General features: G+C 40.7%; 1 protein-coding gene across 10 annotated transcripts in view; it reads right to left on the reverse strand.

Moving 5' to 3' along the window:
• The window catches only part of LOC101129219 (zinc finger protein 33A), a 53,057-nt gene extending 35,743 nt beyond the window's left edge, over positions 1-17,314 (reverse strand). The window contains exons 1-6 of one of the 10 annotated variants that reach the window (XM_055353704.2): positions 17,125-17,269; positions 16,947-17,026; positions 16,497-16,537; positions 15,360-15,412; positions 10,733-10,877; positions 10,362-10,457 (exon numbers count right to left, since the gene is read on the reverse strand). In XM_055353704.2, coding sequence (XP_055209679.2) covers positions 10,362-10,457; positions 10,733-10,877; positions 15,360-15,412; positions 16,497-16,537; positions 16,947-16,969 — 358 coding nt within the window. In that variant the 5' untranslated portion in view covers positions 16,970-17,026; positions 17,125-17,269. The other 9 variants (XM_063710144.1, XM_063710145.1, XM_055353705.2 and 6 more) reach the window with 9 other exon arrangements.
• Positions 17,315-27,548: the final 10,234 nt, after the last annotated feature.

The raw sequence follows: 27,548 nt of genomic DNA on the forward strand, positions 1-27,548 counted from the left end.
TACCGTTTCCACCAAAAAAAAAAAAAAAAAAGATAGCTGGGCATAGTGGGCATGGTGGTATACAGCTGTAGTCCCCTCAGTAGGATGAATGGGGAGGATCACTTGAGCCTGGGAGTTCGAGGCTGCAGTGAGCCATAATCGTACCACTGCACTACAGCCTGGGCAAGAGTGAGACTCTGTCTCTTAAAAAAAAAAAATACAAATGCAAATGAATAAATGAATGAATGAATGATGCATATGAATACAGATACAAAGCTATACACCCACCCCCCCCCACACACACACACACACAAATTCCAGTAAAATATATTTAATGGTATATTAAGAGGACTATACACCATGACCAAGGGACCAAGGGCGGTTTATCCTGGAAATGCCTGTGTGGTTCAACATAAGAAAATCAATGTTAAAAAGAAAAGAAAAGAAAATGAACAAGAACAAAGTCAGAAGACTCAAAATCTCCAATTTCACAACTTATTAGAAAGCTACAGTAATCCAAACAGTGTGGTCATGGCATTGGTATAGACAGACAAATGGAATGCAAGTGAGAGACCAAAAATACACTACCTATGGTCAACTGATTTTTGACAAGGGTGTCAATTCTATTCACTGGGAGAAAGAAAAGCCTTTTCTTTCAGTTGATGCAGGCCAAATATTGTCACGCTACTGACAGGAAATATTCACAACAGTCACACTCACAGAGACAAAATAGATTAGAGGTTGCCACAGACTGGTCGGAAGGGGGAATGAGTAGTTACCGCTTAATGGTGACAGAGTTTCTGTTTGGAATGATGACAAATGACCAAAAAAAAGATGCTGGGTCAACTGGATTTCCACAAGAAAATAAAGTGAGAAAATAAAGTTAGATCCCTACTTAAAATGTTTAGAAGAAAACATAAGGAAAACTTTGGGTTTGCTGATGGATTCTTACCTATGACATAAAATGCATGAGCAACAAAAGAAAAAGTAAGTAAGGCTGGGTGCAGTGGCTCACGCCTGTAATCCCAGCACTTTGGGAGGTCAAGGCAGGTGGATCACCTGAGGTCAGGTGTTCAAGCCTGGCCAACATGGTGAAACCCCGTCTCTACTAAAACCACAAAAATTAGCCAGGCATGGTGGCATGTGCCTGTAGTCCCAGCTACTCAGGAAGCTGAGTCAGAAGAATCACTTGAACCCAGGAGGCGGAGGTTGTGGTGAGCCGAGATCGCACCACTGCACTCCAGTCTGGGTGACAGGGTAAGACTCTGTCTCAAAAACAAATTATCTATCTATCTACACATTAAAAATAATTCAGTGGTACCCCAAAAAGCTAAAAGAAATACACTTTGATAAAAGAATTCTACTCCTAGGTTTATATCCAAAAGAACTGAATACAGGAACTTGAGCAGATAATGATATGCCAGTGTTCACTGAAGCATTATTCACAACAGCCAAAAGGTGTATGACCCAAGTGTATAACAACAGATGAATGGATTAAACAGCCAGAAAAGAAAGTCTTGATACTTGCTACAATACAGTTGAAAGCTGAAAGTATCAAGCTAAGTGAAATAAGGCAGACATGAAAGGCCAAATGTTGTCACACTACTGACATGAAATATTCACAACAGTCAAAATTCACAGAGACAAACTAGATAAGGGGTTACCATAGGCTGGCGGGAGGGGGGAATGAGTAGTTACTGCTTAATAGCAATAGGGTTTCTGTTTGAAATAATGAAAATCTATTAGAAATTGTGGTAATGGCTATACAACACTGTGAGCGTAATGCCACTGGACTGTTAAAATGGCAAACTGTTAAAATGGCAAATTTCATGTTACATATATTTTACCACACACGAAACAAGATACGTTAAAATGCTCCAGCATCATTTGCTGAATACCTGACTGAATTTCTTTTGCATTTTTGTCAACAGTTTGTCAAATGTCTTAGCTTCGGCTGCCATAACAAAATACCACAGACTGTGTGGCTTAAACAACAGAAGTTTATTTCCTCATGGTTCCGAATGCTGGAAGTCTGAGATCAGGACGCCAGCATGGCCAGGGCCTGGTGAGGGCCTCTTCCCAGCTTGCAGAAGGCCACTGCATATTCACATCGCCTTTCCTCTATGCACATGGTGAGTGAGCAAGCTCTCACCTCCTCTTCCTGTAAGGCACTAACCTCATCTTGAGGGCCCCACTCTCATGACTTAATCTAACCCTAATTACCTGCCAAGGGCTCCATATCTCCAAACACCACCACACTTGGGGTGAGGGCTCCAACATATGAATTCCGGGGAGACATGAACATATAGTCTATATAACAGCATAATCAATGTTGAGGTTTTCCATTCTTTTCCATCATTCTATATGTATGTTCTGCCAATGTGTATATTCTACCAACATCCTGTCCTCTTGATTATTATAGCTATTAATATATACATACAGTAGTCACTCCTTATCCAAGGGGGGTACATTCCAAGACACCCAGTGGAAGCCTGAAACCTCAGATAGTATTGAGCCCTATAAATACTATGTTTTTTCCTAAATATACAAACCTATTATAAAGTTTAATTTATAAATTAGGGACAGGGAGAGATTAACAAGATCATAAAATAGAAAAGTTATAACAATATGCTAGCATCACTACTCTTGCACTTTAGGGCCATTATTAAGTAAAATAAGGGTTACCTGAACACATATCGTGACAATAAATAATCAAGACAGTTACTAAGTAATTAACTCATGGGTAGCATATACAGCCTGGGTATGCTAGACATAGGGTTGATTCATGTCCTGGGACAGGACAGTGCAAAATTTCATCATGCTACTCACAACAGTGTGCAACTTAAAACTTAGGAATTATTTATTTCTGAAGTTTCCTATTTAATATTTTTGAACCACAGTTGGCCTCAGGTAACTGAAACTGCAGAAAGCAAAACCACAGAAAAGGGGAGACTAATGTAATAAGCCTTAACACTGGATACAATAATTCCTACTATTCTTTTTCTCAAAACTTTTGAGAAAAATTTTCCCAAATTGTTTCAACTGTTTATGACTTTGACTGTTTATACAAATTTTGGAATAAGTTTATTTAAAGCTGAGAAAAACCTTACTGGAATCTTGACAGGAATGCCATTAAACCTACAGATCAATTTGGAGAGAACTGGCATACTTACTAAGTTGAGTTTTCCAATCTATCATGAGACCATGTGTCTTCATTTATTTCTATTATTTCTTTCATCAGCATTTTGTAATTTTCAGCACAAAAGTCCTATAAATATTTTGCTCAATTTATACCAAACTATTTAATTTTCTATGGAATAAGTGGTATTATGTTTTTAATTTAGATTTCCATATGTTCATTGTTAGTAGAGAGAAATTGATTATATGTGTTCATCTTGGATCCTGAAACTTTTTGGAAATCATTCATTCATTCTGGGAGGTTTACATTTTTTCTATTTTTTTTGTTTTGTTTTGTTTTTGAGACAGAGTTTCACTCTTGTTGCCTAAGCTGGTATGCAATGGCGTCATCTCGGCTCACCGCAACCTCCACCTTCTAGGTTGAAGCAATTCTCCTGCCTCCCGCGTAGCTGGGATTACAGGCATGCACCACCACACCCGGCTAATTTTGTATTTTTAGTAGAGATGGGGTTTCTCCATATTGGTCAGGCTGCTCTTGAACTCCCGATCTCAGGTGATCTACCTGCCTCAGCCTCCCAAAGCGCTGGGATTATAGGCATGAGCCACTGCGCCTGGCCTGAGGTTTTTTTCTAAGATTCCTTGTAATATTCTACGTATACAATCATGTCATATGTAAATATAAAGTTTTATTTCTTTTCTACGTGTATGACTTCTATTTCACTTTCTTGCCTCATTGTGCTTGATAGAAGTTACAGTACTACAATGAATAAGAGTGGCAAGAGCAAACATCCTTGCCTTGTTCCCAGTTTTACAGGGAAAGCATTCATCTTACCAGCAAATATATTTGCTATAAATATTTTGTGCATATTCATTTATCAAATTGAGGAAGATCCTCTCAATGTCTAGTATGGAGAGTTTTTATCATGGATGGATGTTGCATTTTGTCAAATCCTTTCTCTATTATTAACTGATGTTATGTAATTTTTCTTCTTTAGCCTATGCTGGGTTAATTACATTGATCGATTTCTGAATGTTGAACCAGCCTTGCTTGTATAACTCAAATAAATCCCACTTGGTTATTATGGTGTATACTTTTTACATGACTGTTTTCTATTTGCTAGTATTTTGTTAAAGATTTTTGCTACTAAATTTATGGGAGGTATATGTCTGTAGTTGTATTATTTTTGTACTGTCTGTATGGTTTTGGCATCAAAATAATTTTTTAAATGTGTTAAGAAATGTTCCCTCTTGGCCGGGTGCAGTGGCTCACACCTGTAATCCCAGCACTTTGGGAGACCAAGGTGGGCAGATCACGAGGTCAGGAGTTGGAGAACGGCCTGGCCAATATGGTGAAACCCCGTCTCTACTAAAAATACAGAAATTAGCCGAGCGTCGTGGCATGTGCCTGTAGTCCCAGCTACTTGGGAGGCTGACGCAGGAGAATCATCTGAACCCGGGAGGCAGAGGTTGCAGTGAGCCGAGATTACACCACTGCACTCCAGCCTGGGTGACTGAGCAAGACTCCATCTAATTAAATAAATAAAATAAATATTCCCGCTTCTATTTTCTGAGGACATTGTGTAAAATCATCATCAATTCTTGTGTAAATGTTTGGTAGAATTCTCTAGTGAGGACTACAACTCTCTTGTACTTGGAAATTGGTTTTTTGGGGGTTTTTAAAATTTAAATTATTTGATTCAAATTATGTCAACCTTTATGAAAACCTATGGGTCATTCAAATTATCTACATCACCCTGACTGAGTTGTAATAGTTTGTGGTTTCTGAAGAACTGGTACATTTCTTCCACGTTGTCATTTTTTTTTTTTTTTTGAGACAGAGTTTTGCTCTGTTGCCCAGGCTAGAGTACAATGGAGCAGAATCAGCTCACTGAAACCTCCCACTCCCTGGGTTCAAGCCATTCTCCTACCTCAGCCTCCTGAGTAGCTGGGACTACAGGCGTGCACCACCACACCAGACTAATTTTTGTATTTTTAGTAGAGACAGAGTTTCACCATGTTGGCCAGGGTGGTCACGAACTCTTGACCTCAGGTGATACACCCACCTTGGCCTCCCAAAGTGCTGGGATAACAGGCATGAGCCACCACACCTGGCCTATGTTGTCATATTTATAAACATAAAGTTGTTGACAAGATTCCCTTATTATACTGTTAAATGGATGGTGGAGTGATATTCCCTGTTTCATTCCAGATATTGATGATTTGCCATCTCATTCTATATTTTTAATCAATATTGCTAGACGTTTATCAATTTTATTGATTTTTTCCCAAAGAACCCTATGTTTCATTAGTTTTCTCTACTTTTTCCTATTTTCAATTTTACTGATTTCTGCTTCCAGTGTTATTTTCATCCTTCTACTTAACAGAGGTTTTATTTTGCTCTTTTCTAGTTTCTTAAGGTAGAAAGTCAATTATGGGTTTGCAACCTATCATCTTGTCTACTGTCAGCATTTAGTGCTATAAATTTCTCTATCAGCACTGCTTTAGCTACCTCCCACATATATTGATACGGTATGGTCTCATTTTCATTAAGTCTATGCATTTCTACTATTGAATTTGAGGCCCCTTCTTCACTCCAGACTTTATTTAGAAGTCTGATGTTTAATTTCTAAATGATTAGATATTTTCCTATTGTCACTCTATTACTGATTTGTAGTTTGGTTTCATTATGGCCAGAAAACATACATACTCAGAATGATTTCAATTCTTTTAAATCTGCCAAGGCTTATTTATGGCCCAGAATATGGTCTATCTTTCTGAATATTCCATGGACACTTGAGAAAAAAATTTTATTTTGCTATTGTTGGGCACTATTCTTTTTTTTTCTTTTCTTTTTTGAGACAGAGTCTTATTCTGTAACCCAAGCTTTGTAACACAATCTTGGCTCACTGCAAACTTCGCCTCCCAGTTCAAGCAATTCTCCTGCCTCGGCTTCTTAAGTAGCTGGGACTACAGGCATGCGCCACCATGCCTGGCTAATTTTTGTATTTTTAGTAGAGACAGGGTTTCACCATGTTATCCAGGCTACTCTTGAATTCCTGACTTCAAGCAATCTGCCCGCCTCTGCTTCCCAAAGTGCTGGGATTAAAGGTATGGACCACCGCACCCGGCCTTGTTGAGCACTATTCTACAATGTTGCTTCAGTCCTGTTGGCTGATGATGCTGTGCTGTTCTTCTGTATCTGCTAGCAATCATGGCTAGTAATTCTACCAATTGCTAACAGTGAAGTGATGAATTTTCCAAATACAATTAAAAATGTGCTTTCCTCTTTTCAGCTCAATCAGTTTTGTTTTGTGTACTTTGAGGTTTGCTAGAGACACATTTAGGATCATTGCATTTTTGTTGGATTGATCCTTTTATCATTATATATGTTCCTTTTGTCTAATAATTTTCTTTGCTCTGGAGTCTACTGTATTTGATATTAATAGTGTCACTCTGTTTTGATTAATGTTTGTACAGTTTATCTTTTTATAAACTTTATCAACCTATGTTGTTCATTATGTTATGAGTTTCCTAAGAAAACGTTTTTAGGATGGGTGGAGCAAGATGGCGGAATAGAGAACACCACCGATCATACCCACTCCCCCGCAGGAAGACTAAGATTGGCAACTATCCACACAAAAGCAGCAGTTTCACAGGAACTAAAAGTCAGGTGAGCACTTACAGAGCATGGTTTTCACTTCATATGGCTGAAAGAGAACAGTTTGGAAGTTCCTGAAAAAACTAAAAATAGAGCTATCATATGATCCAGCAATCCCACTGCTAGGTATATGCCCAAAAGAAAAGAAATCAGTACATCAATGAGATATCTCTGCTCCCATGTTTACTGCAGCACTGTTCACAAGAGCTAAGATTTGGAATCAACCTAAGTGTCCATTCACAGATAAACAGATAAAGAAAATGTGGTACATATACACAATGGAGTACCATTCAGCCATAAAAAAGAATGAGAGATCCTGTCATATGCAACAACCTAGACAGAAATGGAGGCAGAATGTTAAATTTTGCATGTTCTCACTTATTTGTGAAAGCTAAAAATTAAAATAACTGAACTCATGGAGGTGAGGTAGAAAGTAAAAGGACGGTTACCTGAGAATGGGAAAGGTAGTGGGGTGGGGTGGGGGGAAGGTGAGGATGGTTAAAGGGTAGAAAAAAATCTTTAGAAAGAATGAATAAGACCTAATATTTGCTAGCACAACAGGGTCACTATAGTCAAATTTAATTGTACATTTTAAAGTGACTAAAAGAGTATAACTGGATTGTTTATAACACAAAAGATAAATAATCACATTAGGGTAAATGTGATTATTACACATTGCATGCCTGTATCAAAACATCTGTACTCCAAAAATATATATACCTACTATGTACTCACAAAAATTAAAAATTTTAGAATTGTTTTATGTTTTTTCCACTCTATCAGTTTATATTTTAATTAGTATACTTTGATCATTTACATTTAAGGTAAATATTGCTCTGTTAGGCTGCTATTTGTTTTGTTTTCTGTTTTCCATTCATCTTTTAGATTCCATCTTGGTTTATTTATAGTGTTTCTAAGTGTATCACATTTTATAGTATTCTCAGTAGTTGTTCTAGGTATAAAAATGTACATATGTAACTTATCAGTCTATCAGACATTTTACCACTTGAAGTGAAATGCACCAAGTTTCATTCCACTTAGGCCCCTTTACTCTCCCCACTTTTAAAATATAATTGTCTTAAGTGTTTCCACTACATACAGAGCATTTTGCTCCAACCATCAAAAATGATTCTAGAAACTCATGAGAAAAATATATTTATCCCTATTTTTGCCAACCTCCAATCTTCTTTCTTGCCTGCATTCCAAGCCTTCTTGTGTTATTTCCATTCTATTTAGAGAACTTCTAGCCAATTTTTAAAGGTAGGTTTGCTACCAACATTTTCTCTTAGCTTCCCTGTCTAATAATGCCTTTAGTTCCCCTTTATTCATGAATATAGTTTCAAAAGATATAGATTTTTTATTTGATAGTGCTTTCCTCTCAGTACTTAAGAAAATATACTACTTCCTTCCTGCTGCCGCAGTTTCAGAAGAGAAACCCACAGTCATTCTCTGTAGGGAATGTGTTGTTTCTCTCTGGCTACTTTGAAAATTTTATTATAAATCATGCTGCTATAAAGACACATGCACACGTATGTTTATTGCGGAATTATTCACAATAGCAAAGACTTGGAACCAACCCAGATGTCCAACAACAATAGACTGGATTAAGAAAATATGGCACATATATACCATGGAATACTATGCAGCCATAAAAAATGATGAGTTCATGTCCTTTGTAGGGACATGGATGAAACTGGAAACCATTATTCTCAGCAAACTATCGCAAAGCCAAAAAACCAAACACTGCATGTTTTCACTCACAGGTGAGAATTGAACAATGAGAACACATGGACACAGGAAGGGGAACATCACACACTGGGGACTGTTATGGGGTGGGGGGAGTGGGGAGGGATAGCATTAGGAGATATACCTAATGCTAAATGACGAGTTAATTCGTGCAGCACACCAACATGGCACATGTATACATATGTAACAAACCTGCACATTGTACACATGTACCCTAAAACTTAAAGTATAATAATAATAAAATAAAATAAAATAAAATAATCACAAGCTCAAATTAAAAAAAAAAAATGTTTGTCTTTGGTTTTCAAAAATTTAATTACAGTGTGAGTTTGCCATGGACTTATTTGATGTTACTTCAGACTCGGGAATGTGTAGTTTTATATCTTTTCGCTAAATTTGAGAAGGTCCAGCCATTACTTCTTCAAATACTTTAAACACCTCTATCCCCTCCATCTGATGTTACAAATGTTAGTTCTTTTGTTATTGCCCCACTTTCCAAATACTGAGAGAATCAAACTACATCCCATTCCCTCCTGCCTTCCGGCTTTGTCTAAGCTACCACAATCACTCATAAGGAAAACTACCAAGGCCTTTAATGAGCTCTCTATGCCCTATGCCATGCCCAATATTTTCTCTACAGAGGTGAGAAAGATCTTATAGAAATATAAATCAGATGTTGCTCATCTGCTGAAAATCTACCACTAAATGAAAAATAAAATTAACTGAATAAGGCTTATGATGGGCTCACCTTTGGACTCTAGCTGTCTCCCTCACCTCACCTCCTGCCCTTCCTCCAATCAACCCCTCCCTTCAGCCACTGTGACTTTTTGGTTATTCCTGAAACCCACCAACCACATTCCTGCCCAAGGCTAGTAGCTGCTATTACCCCTGCTGAAAAGGGTCAGAATCCTCATGGCTCACACAGTCATTTCATTCAAATTTCTGCTCTAATGTTGACCTCATTAAGGTTTCCCCTGACTGTTCTTCAAAGTACCACATTCAGCCAATCGAACTTGCTTTAATTTCTTTCATAGTCTTTAAAACCACAGAACATTTAATATACATATACATATAAGTATACATAATATACTTACAGACATAATTTATTTTTTTATATTTATTTACTTATTTTTGAGACAGAGTCTCACTCTGTTGCTCAGGCTGGAGTGCAGTGGCGCAGTCTCAGCTCACTGCAACCTCTGCCTCCTGGGTTCAAGTGATTCTCCTGCCTCAGCCTCCCAATTAGCTGGGATTACAGGTACCTGCCACCACACCCAGCTAATTTAGTATTTTTAGTACAGATGGGGTTTCACCATGTTGGCCAGGCTGTTGTGGAACTCCTGACCTCAAGTGATTTGCCTGCCTCGACCTGTGCTGGGATTACAGGTGTGAGCTACCATGCCCGGCCTAATGTTTCTCATCATTATATCCTCAGCACACAGCAAGTACGCAAACATTATTTGCTGAGTTTAAAAATGAGTGTATAAAAAATTCTGACAACAGAATAAACACAAAACAAGGGAGGCAAGGTAGGACGCTGAAAGTGCTTGGAGAAAAATGATAACCAAGAAAAACAACAGTAAAGTTGAGGTGGGCAAAGACTGAACTATTGGCAGGTGTAAGAATAGTAAACATTCAAAAAATGATACAAAAAGGAGGAATTTTTTGTGAGTAGTATCTGGAAGTTTGATTTAGGAATCAATATTCTCCATCACTTCCAGAGGTTAGGACCCCCATGGAGATGTTCTTGAAAAATCTTCCAAAGTTGCCAAACCCTGAATTAACTGCCGGGAAACAACAAATCCCCTGATGTGAATCTGTGCAGTACATATGAACTCACCTGGAAAGCTCTGGCTTGGGAATTCTTCCTCCAGTTTCCATGGCTCTTCTCCTTGTTGCAGCCTGAAGATCACCTCTGGTTTGTGAACACAATACCCTGTTAACAGGAAATAATTTAGGATTTGGACCAAGCAGTCTAGACTTCAGGCCTTTGAAGCAGGAAGAAGCTTCTGGGGCTGCTTCGAGTTGCCAGTGGAACATTTTCACTGGAGAGGTGAACACAAGTATCTTCTGGTGCTCAGAGGTGATCAATCAACACTGACTCCTGAAGCCTAACCTTAAATATCATTAAACTATACAGACTGCCCATACGCTTCATAATCAAAAGAATAAACAAATGCTATTTAGAATGATACAGTGAACAGACCTTACCCACTGAGACAAGGTTGCTGTAGTTCTCCAGCATCACATCTCTATACAGAGCCCTCTGACTAGGGTCTAGGTGCTGCCACTCCTCCTGGGTGAAGCCCACAGTCACATCTTTAAATGATACTGACCCCTGGGACTTCTGTTCTACCTGAAACATTCAGAATTAGGTGGCATGAAAAAAGAAGTATGGGCTAATCCTTACCATGATTATTATTCACAGAATATTTGTTTTGCTTTATACTTTTAGGGAAAAAGAAATCGTAACAGAAATATTCTGCCATTAATGCATTAAGATATTAATTCATGCAAAAGAAATTATCAAGTTCCTACAAAGTACCTGGAACTATCATCACTGCTGGAAATACTAAGATTAATAAAAATCTTCCTGTGTTCAAAGAACACACAGAGTGGTAAGAAAACATGTGGTAATATGTTACAAGTACTAAGGTGAAAGTACAAACACAATAGACTAACGTTAGGAGCAAAGTTGGCTCTGTTTTGAGCTTAACTGAGGAAGTACAGCTGTTGGTTGAATTATGAAAAACACTCTATTACGTTCTTCATAAGCATAGGGCCATGGTACAAGCAAAGGTGAGGGCCTCCAACACACTGCAGACATCAACAAAATGGCAGACAGCACAGGAGATGGCCTGGTACTGTCTTGAGAAAAAAAGCCAAGGAAATGGGTTATAGAGTAATTTTAGACCAATGGTGTCCTAAGTATTTGATCATTTACCATTTTCAAGAATATTACTGAGAACTACAGATTTATATTTACAAATCACAGAAATAAATTGTCAGTACATTCATTATGAATTCTAATTTAACTCTCATTTGGATTTAAAAATGTAGAAAAAGAGCCTGACATTTTCTTCATCGCAATACATATTCTGGGTTCTAATCCTTTAATTCAGAGACAATAATAAGGATGTGTAGAAAATGGAAAGATTTTGGAACCATTATATTTGAAACCTCTGTGGAGTACAGAGGAGAAGACATCCAATTGGATTGTTCTGGATATCCTCTAGGGCACATCTTTTAGGGATCACTGCTGTGAAAAAGGGAGAGCCAAAGATGAGATGTGAGCATATACTGAAATTACAGGACCAGGTTTCGTTTACAGAACCAATTCTACTGAGAACGGCAAAGGACAAAACAACATTTACATAAACTACTGTAGAAGAAACCAGGATGCAAATAGGGCATGGATAATAGGAGACAAGAACAACAAAATGTGGTCACCAATTCATTAAGAAAAAAAATGTTTCCTCTGGCTATCTCCATGCACAGCTGCCCAGATACTAGGGCCACAATGTAAACCAGGGAAGTTAGGGCTAAATAGGTTGGACACAGTATTCTAGCAAGAAACATCCTAATTATATTAAATTTGAAGCATAGGCTTGGCATGGTGGCTCACACCTGTAATCTCAGCACTTTGGGAGGCTGAGGTGGGTGGATCACCTGAGGTCAGGAGTTAAGAGACCAGCCTGACCAAAATGGTGAAACCCCATCTCTACTAAAAATACAAAAAATTAGCCAGGCGTGTTGGTGGGTGTCTGTAATCCCAGCTGAGACACCCGCTGAGACACCAGGCTGAGACAGGCGAATCCCTTTAACCTGGGAGGCAGACATTGCAGTGAGCCGAGGTCAGCACCACTACACTCCAGCCTGGGTAACAAGAGCAAAACTCCAACTCAAAAAAAAAAATGAAGCATAATATGAAGATCAAGAATGAAACAAGGACTACAGAGACATTTATAATATAGTGGTGTTCAAAGCCATCAAGAGAAAATCAGAAGGTTGTCAGAAAACTGGGGAAAGAAAATAACCAAGAATGGAATTGGAGGCCAGGCACAGTGGCTCACATCTATAATCCTAGTACTTTGGCAGGTCAAGGCAGGTGGCTCACTTGAGGTCAGGAGTTCAAGACCAGCCTGGCCAACATGGCAAAACCGTGTCTCTACTAAAAATACAAAAACATTAGCCAGGCGTGGTGGCAGGTGCCTGTAATTCCAATTCCTCGGGAGGCTGAGGCAGGAGAATCAATTGAACCCGGGAGGTGGAGGTTGCAGTGAGCTGAGATTGTACCACTGCACTCCAGCCTGGGTGACTCTGTCTCAAAAAAAAAAGGTAAGTAATTCTTCCCAAATTTATATATAGGTTCAATTCAACCCCAAAGAAAGTCTCAGCAAGTTATTTTATTAATACTAACAATATTTGTATGGAAATGCAAGGAAATAGGAAGAGCCAGGATCTTGCTGAAGAAAAAATGTGTTAAACCACCTACTAGAAGCTAAGATGTTTCACCAAGTGTGGTACTGGCACAACCAACCAACAGAACATAGCCCAAAAAACACACAGACATATATGTACACATAATTGATGACAAATATCACAACGTAAAACAGTGGGGAAAGGATGGTGTTTTCAAAAATAATTCTACATTAACCACATGAAAAAAGGAATCTGACATCTACCTCATACAGAAGTAGACACTCATTCCAATGAAAGAGATGTAAATGTGAATGCCAAAACAATAAATATTTTAAAAGGTAACAAGAGTATCTTCATAACCTTGAAGTAGGAAAAATCATCTAGACTAGTACACACCAGCAACAAATAAACATAATAAACTAATCTAGGGATTGGTAAACTTCTTCTGTAAAAAATCAGACATTAAATATTTGGCCAGGCACGGTGGCTCACACCTGTAATCACAGCGCTTTGGGAGGCCAAGGCAGGCAGATCACTTAAGGCCAGGAGTTTGAGACCAGCCTGGCCAAGTAAAACCCTGTCTCTACTAAAATACAAAATTAGCCAGGTGTGATGGCGCGTGCCTGTAATTTCAGCTACTTGGGAGACTTAGCCAGGAGAATCCCTTGGGCCCTGAAGGCAGAGGGTGCAGTGAGCCAAGATCGCACCACTGCACCCTAGCCTGGGTGACAGTGAGACTCTCTCCAAAAAAAAAAAAAAAAATCAGACATCATTAAATTTGGGGCTTTGCAGGCCAAAAGGTTCCTGTCACAACTACTCAACTCTGCCACTGAAGCCAGATACTGTGGCTTATATGTAAATGAGTGAATGAGCAGGGAGGTGTCAGGATTGTGAGGGGGACAAGATGGCAGCTTCAGGAGTGCTGGCAATGTTTGTTTTGACCTGTGTATTCATTATTTGTGCCACGGATTTGTAATCATTCATTAAATTCTATATTTAAAATTTAGAGGGTTGTGTATCTATCTGCTACACATGTAGAAATAAGATTCATTAAAAATTAAAATACATAATCCCAGCACTTTGGGAGGCCAAGGTGGGGGATCATGAGGTCAGGAGACTGAGACCAGCCTGGCCAACATGGTGAAACCCCGTCTCTACTAAAAATACAAAAATTAGCTGGGTATGGTGGTGCGTGCCTATAATCCCAGCTACTCGGGAGGTTGAGGCAGGAGAATCACTTTAACCAAGGAGTCGAGGCAGGAGAATCACTTGAACCAGGGAGTCGGAGGTTGCAGTGAGCCAAGATCACACCACTGTGCTACAGCCTGGCGACAGAGCAAGACTCTGTATCAAAAAAAAAAAAATTAAAATACATTTTAATTTATTGGCTGGGTGCAGTGGCTCACGCCTGTAATCCCAGCACTTTGGGAGGCTGGGGAGAGCAGCTCACGAGGTCAAGATATCAAGACCATCCTGGCCAACACGGTAAAACCCCGTCTCTACTAAAAATACAAAAATTAGCCAGGTGTGGTGGCGCATGCCTGCAGTCCCAGCTACTCGGAGGCTGAGGCAAGAGAATCGCTTGAACCCGGGAGGCAGAAATTTCAGTGAGCCAAGATCATGCCACTGTACTCCAGAATGGCAAGACAGCAAGATTCCGTCTCAAAAAAATAAAAAAACTAAAATTAAAATACATTTTAATTTACTGATCAAACACTACATCCAAAAGAAAATTGGAACCTGTGTGAAATAAAAATTAAAAAAGCAGTTTGACTCAATAGGCTGCACTCATTTCAGGGTTATCACTGGAAGGTTATTCACTATGGGTCCCTATGTTATGACCAAAAAAGGTATCTGCCAGGAAGTCTTTGTGCCTTCAGAGGAGTCAGTCTGTCTGTATCCAGTGTCTTCCTTTCTGCCATGGTTGTTGGAAACATAAGAAACATACAAAGCTCAACTTATTGACTCTAACTTGGCCCTGCTATTGATCTGTTACTTTATATTTTCTGGGAAGTTCAATTTTTATCTATTACTAACTTCTCATCTTAACATACTGACTCTTGGCCAGACATGGTGCCTCACGCTTGTAATCCCAGCACTTTGGGAGACCAAGGCGGGCGGATTGACTGAGCTCAGGAGTTTGCGACCAGCCTAGGCAACACGGTGAAACCCTGTCTCTATTAAAACACAAAACATTAGCCAGGCGTGGCAGCATGCGCCTGCAGTCCCAGCTACTTGAACCCGGGAGGCAGAGGTTGCAGTGAACCGAGATGGGGACACTGTACTCCAGCCTGGGTGACAGAGCGAGACTCCGTCTCACAAAAAAAAAAAAAAAAAAAAAAAACCACCATATTGACTCTTACAAATCTCACAAAGTCCACTGCAAAATAAAGTAGGGAATTAATAAACAACTTACCTTGTTCATTTTGTTATGTTCTTGGAAAGATGGAGACAACTCTGAAGATACAGCTGAGTTAGAAAAAGAGGAATGGGGTCATGAAAGATTTGGCCTGCCTGGCAACTCCCGGACTCTTCCGCCCTAAGAAGCCATACACACCCACTAGGTAAAATGCTTCCTCTGGGAGAATATCAGTGTCCTCTGACACTTCGGAATAGGGGGTAGAAATGGTGGAAGAACACTTTGGAATAGGCGGTAGAAATGGTGAAAGAATAACTCCAACATAATTATGTAGCTCTTGGGCACAAGATTTTTTACCGGGTGAAAGTAAATATTTGCTTCCTAAGGATTTCAATCTCCCTCGGTGTTCACAAAAAAAGTATAATGACAATATTGGCCAAACAAATTAACAATATATTTAATGAAGGAACATTAACACTAAAACCATTGTAAAAAATAGGACTAAGCTATCTATTTTCCCAGTAATGTTACTTAACCTCTGGTGAGTGACTCCACAGAAAGCCATAAGCGGCAGTGCTTCAAAGAAAAAATCAGTTTTAATTTCTTCATCTAACTTTGTTGCTATTTCTCAAAGGGATATTTTAAACTTGCTTTGATGTGTGTGGAAAAGTAGACAGTACTGGCTTAGGGGTCAGGAGATGTGACTTAGTCTTCCCTACTAACTAACTGTGATCCTGAACAAGTCAGTGACCCTAACAAACAAAAAAACAAAAAAAAATCTTTTTCTTCTAACAAATGAGGCAAAATTAGGTAATTCTTTGGTTTTTTTTTTTGTTTTTTTTTTTTTTTTTTTGAGACGGAGTTTCGCTCTTGTTGCCCAGTCTGGAGTGCAATAGTGCGATCTTGGCTACCTGTAACCTCCGCCTCCCGTGTTCAAGCAATTTTCCGCCTCAGTAGCTGGGATTACAGGCATGCGCCATCAGCCCGGCTACTTTTCGTATTTTTAGTAGAGACGGGGTTTCACCATGTTGGTCAGGCTGGTCTCGAATTTCTGACCTCAGGTGATCCACCCGCCTCGGCCTCCCAAAGTGCTGGGATTACAGGCGAGAGCCACCGCGCCAGGCCAAAATTAGGTAATTCTTGAAGATCTTTCCTGAGTGCAAGATCAAGTCAGGACAGAGGAACAGCAAATACCAAGATGCAGTGATGGACCTGACTGGAGGTCAGTTCGGAACCTAAAGAGGATGAATGCAGAACGTGGAACCGAGTCTGCCGGTCTGGTGGGCGACTGCACCAGCCCTTCCCCGCCCACGTACCGCGGCGCCCTAGCACACGCGCACAGGCTAGACCAGAGAACTGCCCCTCCCGCAAGGCTCAGCGCGCGGACCGCGCAAGCGCACATGCCCTCAGCCGCGGCCCCCACAAACGGGGCGACACACGCTGCGTACCCCGCTCCGTACAGAGGCCGCGCCTTTGAGGAACCGTCCTAGCGTCGTGACCGACAAGCTGCAGCCCCGCCGTCCGCGCCTTCCCCTGTGAGGTCCCCGGGCCTCCTCCCCACCACTTGGTACCGGCCCCCTGCCGCCCGCCCCAGGAGTCGCGCGGGGCTCCCTCTCTGTCCCTGCCCAACCCACCGGGGCTTACCCCACTCCCTCATCGGGTTGCATTCGCCATAGAAAAGCGCGTAGACCCTTGAAATCCCGGGACCGCCTCCCACGCAAAACCTGAGAAAAACAAAAGGAAAGGCGGAAACGCAGATGTAGCCGGCGGGCGAGGCATGCGCAGAGCCCACGCGCACAGCTTGATGCTGTTGGCGCCCTACCTGGAAACTACCTTTCCCGTGAGGCCGGGCGAGCAGCCCTTCGGGATTGGTAGAGAAGTGCCCCGCTAGGCAGTGGGCAGATGCGGTCTGAGTTGGTGCCGGAACTGCCAGCAGCCCTGGCTTTCCCGGGGCACTCCAAAGGGATATACTGCGGGGGAGGTCTGTGTGCAGCCAGTGTGCAGTTTAGACACAGACGCTCAAGGAAAGGACCGCTGCGTGTCAGTTTCCGTTTAAATGTTAGGAAATAGATCTCGTCGATACAGTTTAAAAGACTTTGACGCTATCATCGATTCTTTGGGAGCGGGGGAAAAAAGGGGGAGGTGCGGCCGGAAAGCTACTTCATCAAAATGGTTAAAGCAATAAACGGAAATTGTAGCTCAGTAAGGAAATAGACATAATCTGAAAGAAGAAAATAAATGTCACATATGATTTCCTCTGTGACATTAAAATTGCTTGACTAAATGGAAATACTTTTAGTCTATCTGTACCTTTCTTAGGAAGACAAAATTCCTAAAAGAATATCAACAAATTTTTGTTATGTATTTTTTCTCTTTGATCTTTAGTGTATTCTGTACTTAACAAAAGCATTCTCAACTTTATCTAGAATAAGTAAAAACCCAAATGAACAGCCAGTATACATTTTAAAAAGCAGGAAAAAAAAATGCCTAAGGAATATCTGTATCTATCTACATCTATCTATATAACATTGCTCTATTCAAAGTAGTTTGGCACCTGCTCCATGGAAATAAGACAGCTTGATTCAGAGTATTCTTTAATGTGTAGTAGATACAGCATTTCAAAACAGTGAGGGAAAGAATGGAGTATTCCAAAGAGCATGTCATTCCGAGCAATTTGGAATGTAGAGATATACATAGATCACACATGTTAAAATCTCACATGTATACAATACTCAAACATTTAAACCACTGAAAGAGTAAAAATTTTTGAAAATTGACAAGTGGACCAGGCACAGTGGCCCACACCTGTAATCCCAGCACTTTGGGAGGCGGAGGCAGGAGGACCACTTGATCCTTGGAGTTCAAGACCAGCCTGAGCACTATAGTGGGGCCCCCATCTCTACAAAAAACTAAAAATAACAATTAGCCTGGCATGTAGGCAGGCACCTGTGATCCCAGCTACTCAGGAGGCTGAGGTTGGAGGATCACTTGAGCCCCGGGCTGCAGTAAGCCATCATGGCACCACTGCACTCCAGCATGGGTGACAAAGTGAGACCTTGTCTCAAAAAAAAAACAACAAGGGATGTGATGCCAAAGACAGAAACTATAAATTTAATATCAGTCACATTTTATAATAGAGAAAAATAAGCAACTCCATTCCAGCAAAACTTTTTAAGTCCATTATGAGAATTGAAAGTAATGCAAATATGGCCAGGCGTGGTGGCTCATGCCTGTAATCCCAGCGTTTTGGGAGGCTGAGGCGGGTAGATCATGAGGTCAAGAGATCGAGACTATCCTGCCCAACATGGTGAAACCCCTTCTGTACTAAAAATACAAAAATTAGGTGGGGCATTGTGGTGCACACCTGTAGTCTCAGCTACTCAGGAGGCTGAGGCAGGAGAATCGTTTGAACCCAGGATGGGGAGGTTGCAGTGAGCCAAGATTGCGCTACTGCACTCCAACCTGGTGACAGAGCGACACTGCGTCTCAAAAAAAAAAAAAAGAAAGAAAGAAATGCAAACATTTGAGTAAAAATACGTGGAACATTTATTGAAATTTACATTTTTTAATTTATGCTTTATATACTTTATTCTTTATTTGATGCATAATTTTATGAGTTTTGACAATGCATAGATTTGTGTAACCACCACCACAAGCAAGACACAAAATTGTTTCATCTCTGTCAATAAAATTCCTCCATGCTACCTTTTTAAAGTCAGATTCTCTCACCACTCTTAGCCTCTTGCAACCACTATCTATTCTTTGGGCCTATATGTTTGCCTTTTTTAGGATATTATATAAATGGAATCACACAGTATGTAGTTGTTGAATCTGGTATCTCTTAACACAATGCAGTTGAGATCCTTCTGTGTTGTTTTGTGTACCAATACCTCTGCTTTTCCTGCTGTTAGAAACAAGTGCCTGGGCCACAGAGAAAACCAGCGCGTAGGCAGAAAATTCCTCAGCAAGGCAAATTTACTTCTGCAGAAGGGTGCAGCTTGTGCCAGTCACGATCGCAAGAGTACACTGAGAAGGGTAGGGCAGGGGATTTTATCCCTGATACAGTTCCTAGCACTTCTGTGTCCCTTCCCCATTGGCTGGGGTTGGACCTCACAGTCTAAGCTAACTCTATTGGCTAAGGTTTAAAATTGAATAGGGTCTATTAGGCGGGAAGGAAGGAGGACTGTCCATTACTAGGTGGGAAGGCATATCTGGACTTGTCTGGGCAGGGCAAAGGCGGGAAGTCATATCTGGACTTGTCTGTGCACAGCAAAGGCAGGAAGGTTGTTTACAGAACAGGTAGCTAGGAGACAAGGAAGTACAAGGAAGTTGGTCTTAAGCAACAAAGAACAGGGAACTTAAGCTTTTTGAAGAGGAATTTATCATCTCTGACATTGCTGACTCCTATTTCTTGGTAAGGATTTACCAGTTTCCTTATCCATTCCCCAGTCCAGGGATATGCTAGTTGTTTCCAACTGGGGGAAATTATAAATAAATAAAATATTTTTAAATTTAAGATTTGAAAAGATTGAAAAAAACACTAATATACACCTATGGTATGGGCTTGGGGAAATGTTTATTCCCAGTATATTAGTCATGATTCTCAAGAGAAACAGAACCAATAGGAGGGAGTAAGGCAGAAAGAGACATTGGTGGTGAGAAATTGGTTCACATGATTATTGAGGCTAAGAAGTCCCACAATCTGTCATTTGCAAGCTAGAGATCCAGGAATGCTGGTGGTGTAATTCTGGTATGAGTCCAGAGGCCTGAGAACCAGGGAAGCCAATGGTGTAAATCCCAGTCTAAGGACAGGAGAGGATGAAATGAAATGTCCCAACTGAACAATGAGGCAGAAAATATGGGTGAATTCCTCCTTCCTCTGCCTTGTGTTCTATCTAGACCATCAGTGGATTGAATCATGTCCATACACATAAGGAGGGCAATCTGCTTTACTGAGTCCACTGTTTCAAATGCTAATCTAATCTGTAAACACCCTTACAGATGCACCCATAAGTAATGTTTAATCTGGACACACTGTGCCCAAGTCAAGTTTACCATCACAGCTCTTCTTTTTTTTTTTTTTTTTTTTGAGACAGAGTTTCACTCTTGTTGCAGGCTGGAGTGCAATGGCATGATCTTGGCTCACTGCAACCTCCACCTCCCGGGTTCAAGTGAGTCTCCTGCCTCCACCTCCTGAGTAGCTGGGATTACAGGCATGCGCTACCGTGCCAGCTAATTTTTTGTATTTTTACTAGAGATGGGGTTTCTCCATGTTGTTCAGGCTGGTCTTGAACTCCTGACCTCAGGTGACCCACCAGCCTCTGCTTCCCAAAGTGCTGGGATTACAGGCATGAGCCACCACACCTGCCCACGGCTATTCATTTTTATTGTGAATTTGATTAACTCTGTCTGATTTTTTGCCTCTCATTTTTTCTGTTTTTGTACCTTTTTCCCTTTTATATTTAGTTGACACCTAATAATTGTGAATATTTAGGGGATATAGACTGATATTACAGTCAATCATATTTACTCTACAGGGCTGTGGAACACCAGAGCTCATTTCTTCTATCTAGCTGTAATTTTGTATTCATGTACCAAACTTTCCCCATCCTTCCCTCCCCACTATCCCCTCACTCTCTAATGCCCATAATTCTACTCACTACTTCTATGAGCCCCAATTTTTTTAGCTCCCAAATATAAGTGAAAATGTGCAGTAATTATCTTTCTGTGTCTGACTTATTTCACTTAATGACATCCAGGCCCATCCATGTTGTTGCAAATGACAGGATTTCATTTTTATAGCATAATAATATTCCACTGTGTTTATATACCAGATTTTCTTTTTCCATTCATCTGTTGGTGAACATTTAGGTTGATATTATATCTTGGCTATTGTGAATAGTGCTGCTATAAACACAGGAGTGCAGGTATCCCTTAGAAATATGGATTTCCGAGACAGCAGCATGAGAGGAGCCAAGATGGCCCAATAGGAACAGCTCCGGTCTACAGCTCCCAGCGTGAGCAACGCAGAAGACGGGTGATTTCTGCATTTCCATCTGAGGTACAGGGTTCATCTCACTAGGGAGTGCCAGACAGTGGGCGCAGGTCAGTGGGTGCTAGCTGAAGCAGGGCGAGGCATTGCCTCACCTGGGAAGCGCAAGGGGTCAGGGAGTTCCCTTTCCGAGTCAAAGAAAGGGGTGATGGACTCACCTGGAAAATCGGGCCACTCCCACCCGAATATTGCGCTTTTCAGACCGGCTTAAAAAACGGCGAACCACGAGACTATATCCCACACCTGACTCGGAGGGTCCTACGCCCACGGAATCTTGCTGATTGCTAGCACAGCAGTCTGAGATCAAACTGCAAGGCGGCAGCGAGGCTGGGGGAGGGGCGCCCGCCATTGCCCAGGCTTGATTAGGTAAACAAAGCAGCCGGGAAGTTCCAGAAGCTCGAACTGGGTGGAGCCCACCACAGCTCAAGGAGGCTTGCCTGCCTCTGTAGGCTCCACCTCTGGGGGCAGGGCACACACAAACAAAAAGACAGCAGTAACCTCTGCAGACTTAAATGTCCCTGTCTGACAGCTTTGAAGAGAGCAGTGGTTCTCCCAGCACGCAGCTGGAGATCTGAGAACGGGCAGACTGCCTCCTCAAGTGGGTCCCTGACCCCTGACCCCCGAGCAGCCTAACTGGGAGGCACCCCCCAGCAGGGGCACACTGACACCTCACACGGCAGGGAATTCCAACAGACCTGCAGCTGAGGGTCCTGTCTGTTAGAAGGAAAACTAACAAACACAAAGGACATCCACACCGAAAACCCATCTGTACATCACCATCATCAAAGACCAAAAGTAGATAAAACCACAAAGATGGGGAAAAAACAGAACAGAAAAACTGGAAACTCTAAAACGCAGAGCACCTCTCCTCTGCCAAAGGAACGCAGTTCCTCACCAGCAACGGAACAAAGCTGGATGGAGAATGATTTTGACGAGCTGAGAGAAGAAGGCTTCAGACGATAAAATTACTCTGAGCTACGGGAGGACATTCAAACCAAAGGCAAAGAAGTTGAAAACTTTGAAAAAAATTTAGACGAATGTATAACTAGAATAACCAATACAGAGAAGTGCTTAAAGGAGCTGATGGAGCTGAAAACCAAGGCTCGAGAACTACATGAAGAATGCTGAAGCCCCAGGAGCCGATGCGATCAACTGGAAGAAAGGGTATCAGCGATGGAAGATGAAATGAATGAAATGAAGTGAGAAGGGAAGTCTAGAGAGAAAAGAATAAAAAGAAATGAGCAAAGCCTCCAAGAAATATGGGACTATGTGAAAAGACCAAATCTACGTCTGATTGGTGTACCTGAAAGTGATGGGGAGAATGGAACCAAGTTGGAAAACACTCTGCAGGATATTATCCAGGAGAACTTCCCCAATCTAGCAAGGCAGGCCAACATTCAGATTCAGGAAATACAGAGAACTCCACAAAGATACTCCTCGAGAAGAGCAACTCCAAGACACATAATTGTCAGATTCACCAAAGTTGAAATGAAGGAAAAAATGTTAAGGGCAGCCAGAGAGAAAGGTCGGGTTACCCTCAAAGGGAAGCCCATCAGACTAACAGCGGATTTCTCGGCAGAAACCCTACAAGCCAGAAGAGAGTGGGGGCCAATATTCAACATTCTTAAAGAAAAGAATTTTCAACCCAGAATTTCATATCCAGCCAAACTAAGCTTCATAAGTAAAGGAGGAATAAAATACTTTACAGACAAGCAAATGCTGAGAGATTTTGTCACCACCAGGCCTGCCCTAAAAGAGCTCCTGAAGGAAGCGCTAAACATGGAAAGGAACAACCAGTACCAGCCACTGCAAAATCATGCCAAAATGTAAAGACCATCGAGACTAGGAAGAAACTGCATCAACTAATGAGCAAAATCACCACCTAACATCATAATGACAGGATCAAATTCACACATAACAATATTGACTTTAAATGTAAATGGACTAAATTCTCCAATTAAAAGACACAGACTGGCAAGTTGGATAAAGAGTCAAGACCCATCAGTGTGCTGTATTCAGGAAACCCATCTCACGTGCAGAGACACACATAGGCTCAAAATAAAAGGATGGAGGAAGATCTACCAAGCAAATGGAAAACAAAAAAAGGCAGGGGTTGCAATCCTAGTCTCTGATAAAACAGACTTTAAACCAACAAAGATCAAAACAGACAAAGAAGGCCATTACATAATGGTAAAGGGATCAATTCAACAAGAGGAGCTAACTATCCTAAATATATATGCACCCAATACAGGAGCACCCAGATTCATAAAGCAAGTCCTGAGTGACCTACAAAGAGACTTAGACTCCCACACATTAATAATGGGAGACTTTAACACCCCACTGTCAACATTAGACAGATCAACGAGACAGAAAGTCAACAAGGATACCCAGGAATTGAACTCAGCTCTGCACCAAGCAGACCTAATAGACATCTACAGAACTCTCCATCCCAAATCAACAGAATATACATTTCTTTCAGCACCACACCACACCTATTCCAAAATTGACCACATATTTGGAAGTAAGGCTCTCCTCAGCAAATGTAAAAGAACAGAAATTATAACAAACTATCTCTCAGACCACAGTGCAATCAAACTAGAACTCAGGATTAAAAATCTCACTCAAAGCCGCTCAACTATGTGGAAACTGAACAACCTGCTCCTGAATGACTACTGGGTACATAACGAAATGAAGGCAGAAATAAAGATGTTCTTTGAAACCAACGAGAACAAAGACACAACATACCAGAATCTCTGGGATGCATTCAAAGCAGTGTGTAGAGGGAAATTTATAGCACTAAATGCCCACAAGAGAAAGCAGGAAAGGTCCAAAATTGACACCCTAACATCACAATTAAAAGAACTAGAAAAGCAAGAGCAAACACATTCAAAAGCTAGCAGAAGGCAAGAAATAACTAAAATCAGAGCAGAACTGAAGGAAATAGAGACACAAAAAACCCTTCAAAAAATCAGTGAATCCAGCAGCTGGTTTTTTGAAAGGATCAACAAAATTGATAGACCGCTAGCAAGACTAATAAAGAAAAAAAGAGAGAAGAATCAAATAGACACAATAAAAAATGATAAAGGGGATATCACCACCGATCCCACAGAAATACAAACTACCATCAGAGAATACTACAAACACCTCTACGCAAATAAACTAGAAAATCTAGAAGAAATGGATAAATTCCTCAACACATACACTCTCCCAAGACTAAACCAGGAAGAAGTTGAATCTCTGAATAGACCAATAACAGGAGCTGAAATTGTGGCAATAATCAATAGTTTACCAACCAAAAAGAGTCCAGGACCAGATGGATTCACAGCCGAATTCTACCAGAGGTACAAGGAGGAACTGGTACCATTGCTTCTGAAACTATTCCAATCAATAGAAAAAGAGGGAATCCTCCCTAACTCATTTTATGAGGCCAGCATCATTCTGATACCAAAGCCGGGCAGAGACACAACCAAAAAAGAGAATTTTAGACCAATATCCTTGATGAACATTGATGCAAAAATCCTCAATAAAATACTGGCAAAACGAATCCAGCAGCACATCAAAAAGCTTATCCACCATGATCAAGTGGGCTTCATCCCTGGGATGCAAGGCTGGTTCAATATATGCAAATCAATAAATGTAATCCAGCATATAAACAGAGCCGAAGACAAAAACCACATGATTATCTCAATAGATGCAGAAAAAGCCTTTGACAAAATTCAACAACCCTTCATGCTAAAAACTCTCAATAAATTAGGTATTGATGGGACATATTTCAAAATAATAAGAGCTATCTATGACAAACCCACAGCCAATATCATACTGAATGGGCAAAAACTGGAAGCATTCCCTTTGAAAACGGGCACAAGACAGGGATGCCCTCTCTCACCGCTCCTATTCAACATAGTGTTGGAAGTTCTGGCCAGGGCAATCAGGCAGGAGAAGGAAATAAAGGGTATTCAATTAGGAAAAGAGGAAGTCAAATTGCCCCTGTTTGCAGACGACATGATTGTTTATCTAGAAAACCCCATTGTCTCAGCCCAAAATCTCCTTAAGCTGATAAGCAACTTCAGCAAAGTCTCAGGATACAAAATCATGGTACAAAAATCACAAGCATTCTTATACACCAACAACAGACAAACAGAGAGCCAAATCATGAGTGAACTCCCATTCACAATTGCTTCAAAGAGAATAAAATACCTAGGAATCCAACTTACAAGGGATGTGAAGGAACTCTTCAAGGAGATCTACAAACCACTGCTCAAGGAAATAAAAGAGGATACAAACAAATGGAAGAACATTTGATGCTTATGGGTAGGAAGAATCAATATTGTGAAAATGGCCATACTGCCCAAGGTCATTTACAGATTCAATGCCATCCTCATCAAGCTACCAATGACTTTCTTCACAGAATTGGAAAAAACTACTTTAAAGTTCATATGGAACCAAAAAAGAGCCCGCATTGCCAAGTCAATCCTAAGCCAAAAGAACAAAGCTGGAGGCATCACACTACCTGACTTCAAACTATACTATAAGGCTACAGTAACAAAAACAGCATGGTACTGGTACCAAAACAGAGATATAGATCAATGGAACAGAACAGAGCCCTCAGAAATAACGCCGCATACCTACAACTATCTGATCTTTGACAAACCTGAGAAAAACAAGCAATGGGGAAAGGATTCCCTATTTAATAAATGGTGCTGGGAAAACTGGCTAGCCATATGTAGAAAGCTGAAACTGGATCCCTTCCTTACACCTTATACAAAAATCAATTCAAGATGGATTAAAGATTTAAACGTTAGACCTAAAACCATAAAAACCCTAGAAGAAAACCTAGGCATTACCATTCAGGACATAGGCGTGGGCAAGGACTTCATGTCCAAAACACCAAAAGCAATGGCAACAAAAGACAAAATTGACAAATGGGATCTAATTAAACTAAAGAGCTTCTGCACAGCAAAAGAAACTACCATCAGAGTGAACAGGCAACCTGCAACATGGGAGAAAATTTTCGCAACCTACTCATCGGACAAAGGGCTAATATCCAGAATCTACAATGAACTCAAACAAATTTACAAGAAAAAAACAAACAACCCCATCAAAAAGTGGGCGAAGGATATGAACAGACACTTCTCAAAAGAAGACATTTATGCAGCCAAAAAACACATGAAAAAATGCTCATCATCACTGGCCATCAGAGAAATGCAAATCAAAATCACTATGAGATATCATCTCACACCAGTTAGAATGGCAATCATTAAAAAGTCAGGAAACAACAGGTGCTGGAGAGGATGTGGAGAAATAGGAACACTTTTACACTGTTGGTGGGACTGTAAACTAGTTCAACCATTGTGGAAGTCAGTGTGGTGATTCCTCAGGGATCTAGAACTAGAAATACCATTTGACCCAGCCATCCCATTACTGGGTATATACCCAAAGGACTATAAATCATGCTGCTATAAAGACACATGCACACGTATGTTTATTGCGGAATTATTCACAATAGCAAAGACTTGGAACCAACCCAAATGTCCAACAATGATAGACTGGATTAAGAAAATGTGGCACATATACACCATGGAATACTATGCAGCCATAAAAAATGATGAGTTCATGTCCTTTGTAGGGACATGGATGAAATTGGAAACCATCATTCTCAGTAAACTATCACAAGAACAAAAAACCAAACACCGCATATTCTCACTCATAGGTGGGAATTGAACAGTGAGATCACATGGACACAGGAAGGGGAATATCACACTCTGGGGACTGTTGTGGGGTGGGGGAAGGGGGGAGGGATAGCATTGGGAGATATACCTAATGCTAGATGACGAGTTAGTGGGTGCAGCACACCAGCATGGCACATGTATACATATGTAACTAACCTGCACAATGTGCACATGTACCCTAAAACTTAAAGTATAATAAAAAAAAAAAAAGACAGCAGCATGAAACAAAAAAAAAGAAATATGGATTTCCCTTCCTTTGCATATGTGCCCAGCAGTTGATTGTTGGATTGTATGGTAGTTCTATTTTATTTTTTGAGAAACCTCCACATTGTTTTCTATAATGGTTGTACTAATTTACATTCCCACCAATAGTGTCTAAGAGTTCCCTTTTCTGTGCATCCTTACCAGCACTTATTTTTTATATTTTTTATAATAGACATTCTAACGAGGGTGAGATGATGCCTC

This window comes from Gorilla gorilla, chromosome 8 (assembly GCF_029281585.2).
Source record: "Gorilla gorilla gorilla isolate KB3781 chromosome 8, NHGRI_mGorGor1-v2.1_pri, whole genome shotgun sequence".
NCBI classification, from domain to species: domain Eukaryota; kingdom Metazoa; phylum Chordata; class Mammalia; order Primates; family Hominidae; genus Gorilla; species Gorilla gorilla.